Source organism: Mustela nivalis (assembly GCF_964662115.1).
Source record: "Mustela nivalis genome assembly, chromosome: 16".
In the NCBI taxonomy this organism is placed as follows: Eukaryota; Metazoa; Chordata; class Mammalia; order Carnivora; family Mustelidae; genus Mustela; species Mustela nivalis.
This window is the reverse complement of record NC_139035.1, coordinates 30,522,512-30,537,100: the sequence shown is the minus strand read 5'-3', so window position 1 is coordinate 30,537,100 and position 14,589 is coordinate 30,522,512. Positions and strand designations below refer to the sequence as shown.

General features: G+C 50.1%; 1 protein-coding gene and 1 pseudogene across 2 annotated transcripts; one reads left to right on the top strand and one right to left on the bottom strand.

The window, feature by feature from the left end:
• Positions 1-1,142: 1,142 nt before the first annotated feature.
• Positions 1,143-3,206, bottom strand: LOC309850508 (F-box only protein 27 pseudogene; annotated as a pseudogene). Its single transcript has one exon. The product of its transcript is annotated as an F-box only protein 27 pseudogene (transcript).
• Positions 3,207-3,313: 107 nt separating this feature from the next.
• On the top strand, positions 3,314-12,680 carry DEGS1 (delta 4-desaturase, sphingolipid 1). Its single transcript, XM_082704517.1, has 3 exons — positions 3,314-3,524; positions 8,082-8,824; positions 12,178-12,680. Exons 1-3 carry the CDS (start codon positions 3,443-3,445, stop codon positions 12,322-12,324), a joined length of 972 nt encoding a protein of 323 aa, XP_082560643.1. The 5' UTR covers positions 3,314-3,442; the 3' UTR covers positions 12,325-12,680.
• Positions 12,681-14,589: the final 1,909 nt, after the last annotated feature.

Sequence of the window (14,589 nt, the reverse complement as noted above, 5' to 3'; positions counted from 1 at the left end):
AGGGACCAAGTGGGGAGGGGCGCCAGGGCCATACATTTTTCTTTTTAAAAATATTTTATTTATTCATCTGACACAGAGAGAGAGAGTGTGTGTGTGCACAGCAGGGAGAACGGGAGAGGGAGAAGCAGGCTCCCCATTGAGCAGAGACCTGATGTGAGGCTCAATCCCAGAACCCTGGGATCATGACCTGAGCCCAAGGCAGAAGCTTCACCTACTGAGTTATCTAGGTGGCGTCCCGCCAGGGCCTTAAATTTTGATCTTGTCCTCAGGAGAGCAAAACGTTGGATTAAAAGTGGGAGAATTGTTAAAAAAAAAAAAATCACAAGGCCACAGAAGGAATTAATTGTGTTTTGTCCCAGTCAGCAAACTGAGACCTAACACACAACCCAACTTCGCGCTTGGCTGCTCCCAGGTCACCGGACCTTCAGTCCCTGAGTCTGAACTGTTCTGTACCAGCTGGTGGGGGGCGAGAGGGGGAACGGCCCCTGACATGGGAAGAGATCATTCCGCCACGGGCCCCCACCAGCAGGGGGACCTCTTGACTCAGGAAAGGGACTTTCAGCCCTGGGTCCCAACTTGCAGGAGACCCCTGATAAGGGGAGGGAAACTTCAGCCCTGGGTCCCCCCAGCGAGGGACCCCTGATGCTGGGGAGGACCTTCAGCCCCAGGACCCCACCAGGGACGGGAACTTTCTGTTGCGGGAGGGATCCTTCAGCCCTGGCTCCCCACCAGCGTGGGGACCCCTGATGCGGGCAGGGATCCTTCAGCCCAGGTCCCTACCAGGGAGGCGAACCCCTGACATGAAGAGGGGACCTTTAGTCCCAGGTCCCTACCACGGAGGGAACCCCTGATGCAGGGAGCGATCCTTCAGCCCTGGCTCCCCACCAGCACAGGGACCGCCTGAGGTGGGGAGGGGGCCTTCCCCCCGGGTCCCCACCAGCAGGGAGGACTACCTGACCCAGGAAGGGGACCTGGCTGGATCCCACCCAATTCTCACTAGAAGCCCACACACGGCATCCCAGGCTCCGAGGCCACAGTGTGTGCCACTCCGAGCAACTCTGTTAGGTGGAATGCTGGAAGAAATTGTAGGTTTTTTTTTTTTCTTTTTGGCAAAATAATAAATTATGTGAGATTGGCAGATAGTTGTTGCTGATATATTTTTCTCTCAATGTTTACAGAACTTTTCAATATAAATTTTTTTTAAAAAAAAAGAGTTTATTTGTGAAAGAGAGCACATGAGCGGGGTGAGAGAGAGGAACAGTGAGAGGCAGAGGGAGAAGCAGACTCCCCGCCAATCGGGAGCCTGATGCAGAGCTCAATCCCAGGTCCCTGAGATCATGCCCTGAGCCAAGGCAGACACTTAACCTGAGCCACTCAGGCCGAAAAAAAAAAAAAAAAACAATTTTATACACCACACAATCACTGGGGTCCTTGAGGATCTGCACACATTTTGGGGGGCTAATTGGCTTTCAGTTTTGAGACCTGGTCCCCGCCTTAAAGCTGGCCGACATTCCGTCTGCCACCTGAGGTGGCTGGAATTTTCCCAGCAGTAAGGACGAGATTCCACTTCAGAGAAGGCAGGCCTTCTGTAAAGGGACCGATAAAGCCCCTGAAGCAGAAAGGCAAGGGCAGAGGGGAGTGGGGCTGAGCAGATGGCCTCCGCCGGGAGGATCAAGAGCCCCTCCAGGTCCAGCATTCCTCCGTGCTCACCAAGGGGAGGACTGCCCTGTAACAGCAGTACGTAGCTCTGACGGAAGAACTCTCTTCTAGTAGTTTGCAGAACCTGAAGAGGGTGCCCAGCGGCCCCTCGATCCCAGGATCCCAGGGAGGTGATATCCATCCTTGGTTCATGAGAAGTCCTGGTCAGCGGTCCCAGGTCCCGGAAGGCACCGCTGAGGTTGTTTTTCAAGGGTAGCTCTCCACTAAGACAGTCAGGCCCGCACGACCACACTGGAGTTGGTGACACAGGCTCCATAGTGCCAGCCCAGAACTGCATGTCCTGGCCCCAGTGTTTGAAAGACACAAAGCGCATGCCCGTCTTGATGTTGGAGAACACGTGGGTGACCTGAAAGCAGAAGTGGTTGTTCCCCTGCTGGACGGGATCCGGGGAGGAAGAGAATTCATCCAGGACGTTCAGCCTGGCATCTAGAAGCTGGACAAGGAGTCGGTACACACAACCATAGTCGTCTCGGGCTCCCCACCAGAGACACAGATCTCAATCTTGCCGCTATCTAGAAGCTCTGGCCACAAACCCTCCTCCACCAGATCCAAGACCTGCTTTTTGTGACACCATTTGTAGGAAGACACAAAGCAGTTCTGCGAGGGGGCCCCGGGCACCTGTGTCAGGTTTACCTCCACCACCCAGCCGTCCCCACCGTGCTGCACCGTCCAACCCTGGAGGCCTTCCTGGCCGCAGGGATTGAGGAGGAGGCTGCGCCCGAACTGTCGGAGCTTGCAGAAGCGGCTCAGGAGGACGCGCGGCTCAGGAGGACCGGCCTGGAGGCATCTCAGGAGGCCGGGCCTAACGTCGAGGCGAGCCGGAAGGCAGCTGCGGACAAGTGGCAGCAGGGCGCCCTGCTCCCGGGCCAGGATGCGCATCCACAAGCCTGGCTGTCCACCAGGGCACGCAGTCCCCGCACTCCCGGCGGCAGGAGGTCCGCAGCGTGCGCGGGGGCACGTGGCTCAGCACCAGCAGAAGCAGCTCCGGGGAGAGCCGGCTCAGGTCCAGCACCTCCTCGGGTTCCGGCTCCCGCGCGGAGACCCGGGCGCGCCGGCCTCGGGAGGCCCCGGCGTCCATGGTCCACTCCAAGAGCAGGGGCGGCGGTGACCCGGATGAGAGCCCGGGCTCCTCGCCGGTGGCTCTCTGCTGTCCTAACAGTATCTTCCTCTTTGTAGTTTCAGCCCAAGCCCCTTTTGTAAAGGAGAAGTCGTGCCTAATTTTGGAACAGAAAGCCCTCGCAGAAGAGGCTGTGGCCGCCACTGTCCCCGAGCGGCCGCGCGCCCGCGCCCTCCTGAGGTTCCGCTTCCAGCCGCCGCCGAGAAGCGCCGCCAGTGACGGGCACGCCCCACACCGCTCAGCTGCGGCAGCCCGCCGCGGTTACAGCCGGTGGAGGGCAGCCTGCCTAGTCTAGCGACCGCCGCTGACGTCACGGGGCGCGGCCAGTGGGGCGGGGCCAGACAGTGGAGAAAACCAATGGGATGGATGGGCGGGGACCTGAGGGGCGGGGACTTGGAGGCAGGACCATTGGGCCGGCGGGCTGGGGGCGGGGCGGGCGAGGAGACCCCCCCTCCGGCGGCGCAGGACCAATGGGCTGGCGGGGCGGGGCGGGGCGGGGCCGCGGGGTTCCGCCCCGGCCTCTGTCTTCCCCCGGAGCTGCCGCGCGGCTGCCTCGGAGGAACCGGGCCGGAAGCGAGAGCCGGTGCGGGTCCGCCAGCTGCCGCCATGGGGAACCGCGTCGCGCGAGAAGACTTCGAGTGGGTCTACACGGACCAGCCCCACGCCAGCCGGCGCCAGGAGATCCTGGGTGAGGCCGGGCTCGCGCTCCGTTATGTGCGCGCGGCCTCCCGCCGCCGGGGCGCGCTCTCCGCGTCGGCCTGGCGCCCGGGCGCCCGCGGCCCGTTAAAGAGCCTGTGGGGGCTCGCGGCGGGCCGGGTCCCGGGGGCCGCGGCGGGGAGGTCCGGGTGTTTCCGGCAGGGAGGGGGCGCTCGGGGGATCGGGGGTCCCGGCGGGGGCGTCCAGGGGGCTTCCGGCGGGCGGGGGGCTTCCCGGCAGGCCCAACCACGTCCTTGGCTCGGAGAGCCTCCGGCGCGGGCCCCGGGAGCGCGGGCGCCGGCGGGTGCGGGGCAGGGCGTTGTCCTGGGCCTGCGAGCCCCGCGCCGCCGCGCTCCTGGGGGCTAACGCCGGCAAGCGGTCCTGGCCCGGGGAGGGGGCGGTGGGCTGCGAGCGGGGGGCACGCCTGGAGGCCGCGAAGACCCGCGCACGGAAGATCGGCCGAGCTTAACCGGCTGCTCCCGCACTGGGCATCCAGGGCCCCTCGCTCCTGGCTCGCTAGGCCTCGGCGGGCCCTGCAGGTGGAGGGCGCGCTCAGCTGCCACGAGCTGCTCCCAGGCCGCTCCTGACGCCGGGGCCCGACACTGCTGAGTGGGTTACAGACACCACCCCGCTGGGCGCTCGCAGGAACCAGTCCCTGGTACCCCCCCCCCCACTCTAACGACGACGAGTAGGTAGAGTGAGGAGGGGTGCAGGGGTTCCGATCGAGGCAGATGCTCTCCACCTCTTCGAAAAAATCAGGAAGCCAGCGGGTGCCAAGTCAAATAGGAGGAATGATTTCTCACAAAGCCCCTACCTGGCTTTTCTTCTCAACATCCATTTGCCTGCCCAGTGAGCAGAGAAAGCCAGCCCAAATTTTGCTGGGGTGTCTAGAGTTAGGAATTTCATGCTTTTAGAAATTGGAGTTAGTAGGTCCAGTTAAAATGGATTTTTTAAAAAATGGAATCAGTAAATTGGTAGCTTGAATCTTTACAGTTGGTATTCAGGATAGCCTTTTAAGAGACATCGGTTATTGGGTGTGTGCTTTCTTTTTATTTTTAATTAAAACGTATAGTTTGCATGATTACACAGGAGAGACAGTGTCTGATACATTTGATCTATGCCTTAGACAGTCAACACACCTGGTAAGAACAGTGCGGTGTCCACCTTGTAAAAGACCCAGTGCCTCAGTACTGGAACTTAGCCGTGGATTTAATATTCAGATAATCAAGGAAGTGAAAAGGTGCCTATTGATGCTTATCTTGACAATGAGCCTTTCTCCACATACTTAACATCACCGAACCATTTCACTGGGAAAGTAAAAGGATGACAGATTCCTCAGTAAAAATATAGTAGCCCTTTTCCCTGCAGGTGCAAATACTGCTCAGTATCCCATTTCAGGAGTGGAGATGGAATAACCCCAGGAAAGATGAGAATACTTAAATGATAAAGAGATAATTCTGGAATTGGCTGGGTCTGGGCAGGGAAGAGAGAGCCTTGACAGAACGTGAGAACGTGGATGTTTTTTAACAACTGACATCTGTATGCTAAATGTGTGTTTGGAGTTATATTTAAAGTTCATTTGAAAGGTGGCTTAGTTAGTTGAGCATCTGACTCTTGATTTCAGGTCAGGTTCAGGGTCATAAGACTGACCCCCACCCCCGCCCAAGCCAGGTTCCAGGCTGGCGTGAAGTCTGCTTAAGATTCTATGTCTCTTTTTTTAAAAAGAAAAAAAATGACCTCCTTAATGAAGGCTAGGAACGAGACCGTTATTAGTGGGTCAAGTAATACAGCACAAGAAATGCTCCTTTTACTGCCCATCCACAGGGAAACCGTGTTTTTTAACAGCTTCATTAAGAGACAATGCACGAACTATAAAATTCATCCATTTAAAGCATACAATTCAGTGTTCTTTAGTGTGTTCACACAGTTGTGTAACTACCAGTACAGTCTTAAGTTTTAGAACATTTTTGTCTTCCCAGAAAGAAACCCCATACTCAAAAGCAGTTCCTGTGTTCTCCGGTCACACTCCTCAGTGCTAGGCCACCACTAATCTACTTTCTGTGCCTGGAGATTTTACCTATTCTGGACTTTTTTTTTTAAGATTTTATTTTATTTGAGAAAGAGAGAGCATGAGCAGGGGGACAGGCAGACGCACAACCAGACACCTTGCTGCATAGGGAGCACAGTGTAGGGCTCGATCCCAAGACCCTGGGACCATGACCTGAGCAGAAGGCAGACGCTTAACTGACTGAGCCAACCAGGGGCCCCTATTCTGGACATTTCTTATAAATGAAGTTACACAGTCCTTGGTCTTTTGTGACTGGCTTCTTTCCCTTACCATTTTGTTTTCAAGGTTCATCTATGTTGTACTAGGTCAGTATTTTATTCCTTTTATCCGCCAAGGAAAAGTCGACTGTATGGCTATTTCACATTCCATTTATTCATTCTTCAGTTGCTAGACTGTGGGGTTGTTTTCACCTTATGACTACTACGAATAATGCTGTTGTGACCCTCACGAGGAAGTTATTAGATGGATATGTTTTCATTCCCCTTGGAAAGCTGCCGAGGAGTGGAATTGCTGGGTCATTGGTAGCTCTGTGTTTAGCATTTTGAGGAACAACCAGATTCTTCAAACCAGCTGACCGTTTTACACTGTCACCAGCAACTTGTGTGGGTTCCGGTTTCTTCATATCTTGATTACTGCCTGTCTTTGTCATTGTAACCATTTTAGCATGTGTGAACCAGCATCTCAATTTGGTTTCAGTTTGCGTCTTCCTAACAACTGATAATGTCGAGCATTTCTCATGTGCTCATTGGTCACTTGTGATTTTGGTATAGTATCTAAGAAATCACAAAGGTTATGGAGATTTACTTCTGTTTTCTTATGAGAGTGTTATAGTTTTCTTGTATTGAGGTCTGTGATCTGTCTTGAGTTACTTTTTGTGTATGGTGTGAAGAAGGGGTCCATCTTCATCTTTTTGGATGTTGATAACCAGCACCATTTGTTGCAAAAACTCTTCTTTCCCTATTTCATTATAGCGGTACCCTTGTAGTATTGATTTTTATGTACTAAAATAAGCGTTGCCAGCATTTGGTACGGAATTACTTGGAGCAACTTGATTTGTCTGAGAACGAGGCAGGTGACTTTCGTCATTTTAGACTATCTGGAATGTGTATTGCCTTCTATCCTTTGTCAGATGTGTCGGTTTAACCAAGTTTTGAATAAGGTAAAGATGCTGGAGCAGAAGCACATACTACTACTTACTGAATGAATTTTTCAAGGAATTCTTTCTTATCCACCAATTAACTGAACAGTTGTTATTCTATTGTTGGAGAATTGCTCCCCAGATGCTAGTTTAGCAAAAGGAAAACTAGTTTTAGACAAATTCACTTCTAGGCCTCTAGGGTTACTTTTTCTTTGTCTCTTGCCTCCAAAATTATTCATTGTTGATAAAATGAACTAAACCAATGACGATTAAAGTTTAGGGAGCAGAGAGAGAAAATGGGGAGTTATCCACTTGGGTTAGTTCCACCCTCATGTCGTATATATAAAACCGGACTTCGGTAGTCTGCCTTGCAGTATAAGCTCTCATTGAATTCCTTGTTTCACATGTAGAGGAATGAGGATGAAGCTGCTCCTTTCCCTTCTTTATCTGAATGACCGAGCTCAAGAAGAAGGTCCTTTCCCCTCATGCTGTCCTAGGTCATACCTACTCAGCAACACATAAAACCAAAGACCCTGGGGCTCCCTCTTGTTGTGGGAGGAGGGGGTGGGTAAGATCCAGAGAAGAGTGTGCATTTGCCCTTAGAGGACACTTGCCTAAAATGCAGAGATTCTGTTACTGGCCTTTTTGGTCATACTTGAATATTTGCATGTAGATTCAACAGTGCAAATAAGAATCTGACAAATTAGCACCGTGCAGTTCTCACACATTATCCTGATTTCCTGATGCCTGTCAGGAGGCCACACAGGCAGAAATCGTAGCTATCTGAATGTCTAAAAATAGGGAAGTGGGTAGAAGTTACGACAGGCAAGTAGAAGTGATTCCATCATTATAAAGGAAATTATAAGATCTAAGTATGTGTCTTTTACAACAAATATATATCGTATGTAAGTACATTACATATACATGATACAAAAGTATATGCATATGTTGTACCTTCTGTCAGACACTGGAATAGGTTTATCAGACTATGATCGCAACTTTGCAAAACTTACCAATTTTATATACAAAGAACTGTTAGGGGTGAAAAAGGGAATTGGGCGCCATAAAATCTTTACTCATTTGTAATTTTCTTTCTGTTCTGTGTGGAGTCTAGATTTTGAGGCTAATTTTTCCTGCACAGATTTGTTGTGACGCGGTATTTGATAACTTTACTATTGGAATATACTCCTCCCTGTAGTGGATAAAGCCTCTAGTGGAGGGCATATCATGATTGGGAAGAAGAAAAAAATTAATTAATGCGTTAATTTAATGGGTGTTGATTTAATCATAATTGCAGAACGAGTGTGTGCTCTTCTCAGTTACTGGTTTGTTTTTCTTTACAGCAAAGTATCCAGAGATAAAGTCCCTGATGAAACCCGATCCCAACTTGATCTGGATTATAACCATGATGGTTCTCACCCAGCTGGTTGCGTTCTACTTAGTGAAGGACCTGGACTGGAAGTGGGTCATATTTTGGGCGTACGCCTTCGGCAGCTGCATTAACCACTCTGTGACTCTGGCTATTCATGAGGTCTCCCACAATAGTGCCTTTGGCCACTACAGAGCTATGTGGAATCGCTGGTTTGGCATATTTGCCAATCTTCCCATTGGCGTTCCCTACTCAATCTCCTTTAAGAGGTATCACATGGACCATCATCGTTACCTTGGGGGTGATGGCATCGATGTGGATATTCCCACTGATTTTGAAGGCTGGTTTTTCTGCACCACTTTCAGAAAGTTTATATGGGTGGTCCTTCAGCCTCTCTTTTATGCTTTTCGACCTCTCTTCATCAACCCCAAACCCATTTCTTACCTGGAAATTATTAATACTGTGATCCAGGTCACTTTTGACATTATAATTTACTATGTTTTGGGAGTTAAATCTTTGGTCTACATGTTGGCAGCATCCTTACTGGGGCTAGGTTTGCACCCGATTTCTGGACATTTCATAGCCGAACATTACATGTTCCTCAAGGGACATGAAACCTACTCATATTACGGGCCTCTGAATCTGCTCACCTTCAATGTGGGTTACCATAACGAGCACCATGACTTCCCCAACATTCCTGGAAAAAGCCTTCCACTGGTAAGTAAAGAGATTTGACACAAACTCTTAATTTCTGGGGGCTTTATGGCCAAAATCAGTCTCAGCTTTCCCATTTTAAAAGGAATCTAGTAGGGACACGTGGCTGACTCAGTCAGTTACATGTCTGCCTTTGGCTCAGGTCATGATCCCCTGGGACCTGGGATCGAGCCTCCCCCCACCCCCCCTCAGGCTCCCTGCCTAGCAAGGAGCCTGTTTCTCCCTCACTCTCAAATAAATAAAACCTTAAAAAATAATAAAAGGTTCTGGTGTATTTTGCCCATCTAAACTCATCAAAGCAAACGACAGGTGTGCGTCCTTTGTGTGCCCTCCTTAGATTCATCCACATTCCCTCTGAGTCCCAAAGCCTAGCAGTGGCCCTTGGGTCCGGAGTGCTGGAGGATCTGCCGACTTATAAACTATGTCAGAGATTGAGAAAGGAGTTCTGTGCAAAGTGAGCTCAAGTTCACCTTGCTTTCATCACTGTTACATTGATGGGCTAAGATTTATGTGTTGGCTTGTTGGGAAATGCAGACGTCCCACGCAGTTGGCCCGTGCATTCATAAACAGTTTCCAGGGTGGCAAACTTTCTGCAGGCAGGGCCTGCCTGTTCCCCACACGGCAGTGTATTGTTTGTGGAGGACGTGAAAGAACACAGCTTGACCCCCCCATCCCTCCGTCCTCTGCAAACGCCCACCTTTGTAACTTCGCTTATCTTCTTGGTGAATTCTTTTATTAGAGTTCCCTTCCTCAAAATCGGTGGCTTTTACAGTTTATTACCAAAAAGTGTTTCCATAATTCTAAGAAGGGGAATATGTATGAAATATAATACTAGTTTTTAAAAATTTTTTAAGCTCTGATATAAGGGAGTTAACTTTTTTTTTTTTAAGATTTTATTTATTTATTTGACAGCACAAATGAGCACAAGCAGGGGTGGGTGGAGGGAGGGACCAAGGGAGGGAGAAGCAGATTCCCCGCTGAGCATGGAGCCCAATGTGGGACTCGATCTGAGGACCTTGGGATCATGACCCGAGCTGAAGGCAGATGGTTAACGACCGAGCCATCCCAGGTGCCCCATGGGAGCTATTGCCAAATATTTTATGCCATCATATCTACCCAATTGAATTTAATGGATTTCTTCATAAGAGTTTAACTATTGACATGATGACAAACACGTGAGAACTAAGTCTGACGTCTGATTACAAGTGGATTCCCACTCGAGGAAAAGAGAGGTCTAGAGAGGACATTGGGTCAGTGGGGAAGCTTTAAATCTATAGCGTATCACAGAGAATATTGTGTTGCTGTTAACTTTGTTGGGTGTGAAAATAGCATGGTGGCTTTGTAGGAGAACGTCTTTGTTCTTAGGAGGTCCATATTGAGATTGGGCTGGCATGTTAGGGGTCAGTTGTCACATGTCCGCAGCTTGCTCTCCAAAGGCTCAGCAGAGAGAGCATATTAGATGGTGTATGTCCATGCAGACAGGAAGCGACTTAGGGTGGTGGTGGGCCTGGGTTAAGGGCGTTGAGGTGTCTGTTCTGCTCTTTCAACTTTTCTGTAGGTGTCACATTTTTTCAAAATAAAATGTTTGGGGAAAAACCATGCAACCAGAGCCAAGTTTGAAAGCAGGTGTAATGTGTCTTGTGTCGCCTGACCTGTGCACACGCCTGACGGCAGGGGAGGTCTCGTTCGCCTCTTCACTAAAGAAGTGAATTTCCCCTTACTTTTCAGAGAGGGTACAAAGCTGGTTGCCCTTTAAACAACATTAACATTAACCACAGAGTTGATCCTTGAACAACACAAGGAGTGGGGGCACCAAGTCCCCACAGGGTTGAAAATCCACACGTGACTTTTGATGCCCCCGAAACATAACTACTAGCCCACTGTTGACAGCAAGCTGAACCCTGATATAAGCAGTCGGTTAACATGTATTTTGTACATTATACGTGTCATATACAGTGTTCTTGCAGTGAGGTAAGCTCGAGAAGAGAAAGTGTTAAGAAAATTGCAAAGAAGAGGGCGCCTGGGTGGCTCAGTGGGTTGAGCCGCTGCCTTCGGCTCAGGTCATGATCTCAGAGTCCTGAGATCGAGTCCCGCGTCAGGCTCTCTGCTCAGCGGGGAGCCTGCTTCCCTCTCTCTCTCTCTGCCTGCCTCTCCATCTACTTGTGATTTCTCTCTGTCAAATAAATAAAATCTTTAAAAAAAAAAAAAAAAAGAAAAAGAAAATTGCAAAGAAGAGAAGTCACATTTTCAGGACTGCACTGTGTTTAGTGAAAACACATCTGTGTATACGTGGACCCATGTGGCTCAGACTGTGTGGTTCAACTGTGAGGTCAACTGTACCTTAACTTAAGGGTTTCTTTCTTTCTTTTTTATTTTTTTAATCTTCTTTTAAAATATTTTATTTATTTATTTGAGAGAGAGACCGCATGGGGGAGGAGCAGGGGGAGAAGTAGACTCCCCGCTGAGTAGGGGGAGCCCATTTCAGGGCTCGATCTCACGACCCCGGGATCACAACCTGAGCTGAAGGCAGACCCTTCACGGACTGAACCACCCAGGCGCCCCCATCTTACTGGGTTTCTTGAACATTCCCCAACCTGAGAATTTGCTTGCTTCAGACATCACTTGCCGCAAGGCCCATGGTGAGCAGTGTCTGTTCCCTTCCTGCTGGCTGCCTGCTATCACAGTCCTGAGCTGCCGTGACAGGTGTCCTCAGAGCTCTGGTCTTCCCTTAGCGGCTCTTCCTGTCAGGCGTGCTTCAGGGAGCATTCTGTGCTGTGTCCTCAGCAAGTCCCTGCTGTTTATTGGATCCTTATATTACGGTGGTTACAGTGCACGATGTTAACAGGTGTGTGTGACAAGGTTTCTTGTAACAGATTTAGTAAGATATAACTTATATCTGTAGCTCAGCTATTTAAAATGCACCATTCGGGGCCATGCGGGCAGCTTAGTCAGTGAAGTGTCTACCTTCAGCCCAGATTGTGATCTCAGGGTCCTGGGATTGAGCCCTGCATCGGGCTCCCTGCTCAGCGGGGAGCCTGCTTCTCCCTCTGCCTCTGCTGCTCGCTCGCTCTCTCAAATAAATAAATAAAATATTTAAAAATAATAATAATAATAATAATAAAATCAGACCGCCATTCAGAGCTTGATGGGACAGTCTGTGATCCTAGAGGGTCGAGTATATGTCACTGTCGAACTGCTCTGTGCTGGAGTTTGGCCGTGGCTCTTATATATGAGCGTTTGGGGAGGGAGGCGGCCAGAGGGTGGTTCCTCTTCTTGGTGCTTGTGTCGGAGTTGGTCGTCACGTCCGGTCCAGCCGGACTCCACCAGCACTCACTTTTGCATGTCTGCCCTCGCAGGTGAGGAAGATCGCCGCTGAGTACTACGACAACCTGCCCCACTACAACTCATGGATTAGAGTACTGTATGACTTTGTGACGGATGACACCATAAGTCCCTACTCAAGAATGAAGCGGCATCAGAAAGGCAAGGTGGTCCTGGAGTGAAGGTCCTTTGGACTCAAGGAATTCTCTGTGGAGCTTCACGAGGGCTGCAAAGTGGGCTTTCTGCACTATTAATCGAAGCCCAGTGAGGCGGAGAGGCTCCTCGTGCGGGTCCCAAGCGTGAGTCCCGCGCCCGGAGCTTCCCTGGCTTCCCACTGTCAGCCTGTCCAGCCCGCGCTTAGCTTTGCTCCCACGGAGCGTGTGTGTCGCATCATCATTGTTGAGGACAGTTTCCCTGATGCCTGACATTTTGTAAGCGTATTGTAAAGAAGCTTTAAAAAAAGCTATTTCTAGTACATTATTTTCACTATAAAGTTGTACTTTATTAAAACAGCTAATAAACTGAGCTATTAATCACAGTAGTATTTATCACATTTTCATACTTTACTCTCTTTATATAATACAGTACTGGGGTGAGTTTACTTTAAAATGCCGCCACCCCCCCTAAAATCTGGAAAGATCTTTCCCTGTAAGCTGAATTTTTAACTTTTACTATTGCAAGTGGAACTGAGATGACACACTCCTGAATCCTGCAGAGCCTCATAAGTAAATAAAGGACTTACTGTGATCGATCACATCCAATACTGAACTTCCTTTTCCAGATGCAGCGACTCTCAGATTAGAAGCTGCTCCCCCTGTATTGCAGCAGGATGGGGGTGCGGTCTGACAGCAGACAGCTGGCTTCACGGGGCCAGTACCCCAGGCTGAACTGTGTCGCTGGGGTAAATGGAGTGTGACGTGGTGAAGTGTTTTATTTTTTTCATCTTCATTTTTCTTTCTTGTTTTTTTTTATTAGAGGGAGAGGTAGAGGGGGAGAGAGAATGTCAAGCAGCCTCCACACCCAGCAGGGAACTTGACTAGGGGGGAGTTCTCGTGACCCTAAGGTCATGACCTGAGCCAAAATCGAGTCAGTCGCCCTAACCAACTGAGTCACCCAGGCACCCCATGTTGAAGTATTTTAAAAATAATAACGTGGTATTCATCAGGCTCTCTGCTTCTCGGGGAGCCTGCTTCTCCCTCTCCCTCTGCTGCTCCCCCTGATGGTGCTCCCTGTCAAATAAATAAATAAAACATTTTTTTAAAAAAGGGAAACCTGGGTGGCTCAGTTGGTCAAGCTAAGCCTTTGGCTTAGGTTGTGATCCCGGGGTCCTGGGATTGAGTTCCAAGTCACGCTCTGCTCCTCAGGGAGCCTGCGTCTCCCTTTTCCTATGCTGCTCCCCCAACTTGTGCTCTCTGTCAAATAAATAAATAAAATATTAAAAAAAATAAAATGTGGTATCAGAAAAATCAAGTAGTCTGCAATTTGTACACAACAGCAATCCCCAAGCACCCTTTTTTTAAAATAAAGATTTCATTTATTTATTTGCCAGCAAGCAAGAGAGAGAAGGAGCAGGAAGAGCACCAGGCAGAGGGAGAGGGAGAAGCCAACTGCCTGCTGAGCAGGGAGCCCAATGTGGGACTTGATCCCAGGACCCTGATATGTGACCTGAGCTGAAGGCAGATGCTTGACCGACTGAGCCACCCAGGCGTCCTTAGGAGATGTTTCAAAGTCTGATTCCTGTAATCACCAGCTGCGCTGCATCCTCGTTCTCAGAAGGCGAGGCAAACCTGCTCTACAGACCTCGTTTCATCCCCAGAGTACTTTGCTTTTCCTTCCTGGCCCTCTCACCTAGGAAAATTCCTAAGATCAAAACTATTGCTTCAAGAACCATTGAGTTCACGGTTGAGAGTGATAATAGCACCCACTCTACAATTCAAACACCCTCGCTCAGTGAAACAGCATCTGGGAAACGCACCCATGGATGTGATGCATTAAGTTGACTATGTTCTCTGGCAGGCAGGCCTCCCACTCTCCCTGCCTGCAGAACTCGAGCCACTGGTTTCACTCGGCTCCCCATCCGGCTTGGCCTTCTCTGAGCCCAGTTACCATGGGGCCATGGTGCGCACACTGTCCTCCCTCCCCAGACCTGCTGTTGGCTGTCACGTTACCAGTTCTCATTCGGGTGGCAGGTCTCCTGACCAGTCCAGTGCCCAGCTGCCAATTCAGCCCATCGTTTCTGCCCGTGGCAGTGACTTTTCCAAAGAGAGATCTAGGACTCTTAGGGGGTGGTAGGAAAGCTAGGCCTAGCGCCTCTAGAGCACCAGGGTTGGGCATGAGAAATCCTTCTGTGGCTTTGCACAACTCTCCTCTGCCGGCACCTTTTCCTCTGGTCTGCTTTGCTCATCTTCGGAGCTCATGCCAGGCCTCTGCAGCCCTTTCCCACTCCC

Excerpts from the sequence above, each read along its gene's own strand:
- DEGS1 (XM_082704517.1), top strand. The coding sequence starts at position 3,443 with ATGGGGAACCGCGTCGCGCGAGAAGACTTCGAGTGGGTCTACACGGAC. Across the intron at positions 3,525-8,081 it reads CCGGCGCCAGGAGATCCTGG|CAAAGTATCCAGAGATAAAG; the intron begins GTGAGGCCGGGC and ends TTTTCTTTACAG. Across the intron at positions 8,825-12,177 it reads CTGGAAAAAGCCTTCCACTG|GTGAGGAAGATCGCCGCTGA; the intron begins GTAAGTAAAGAG and ends CTGCCCTCGCAG.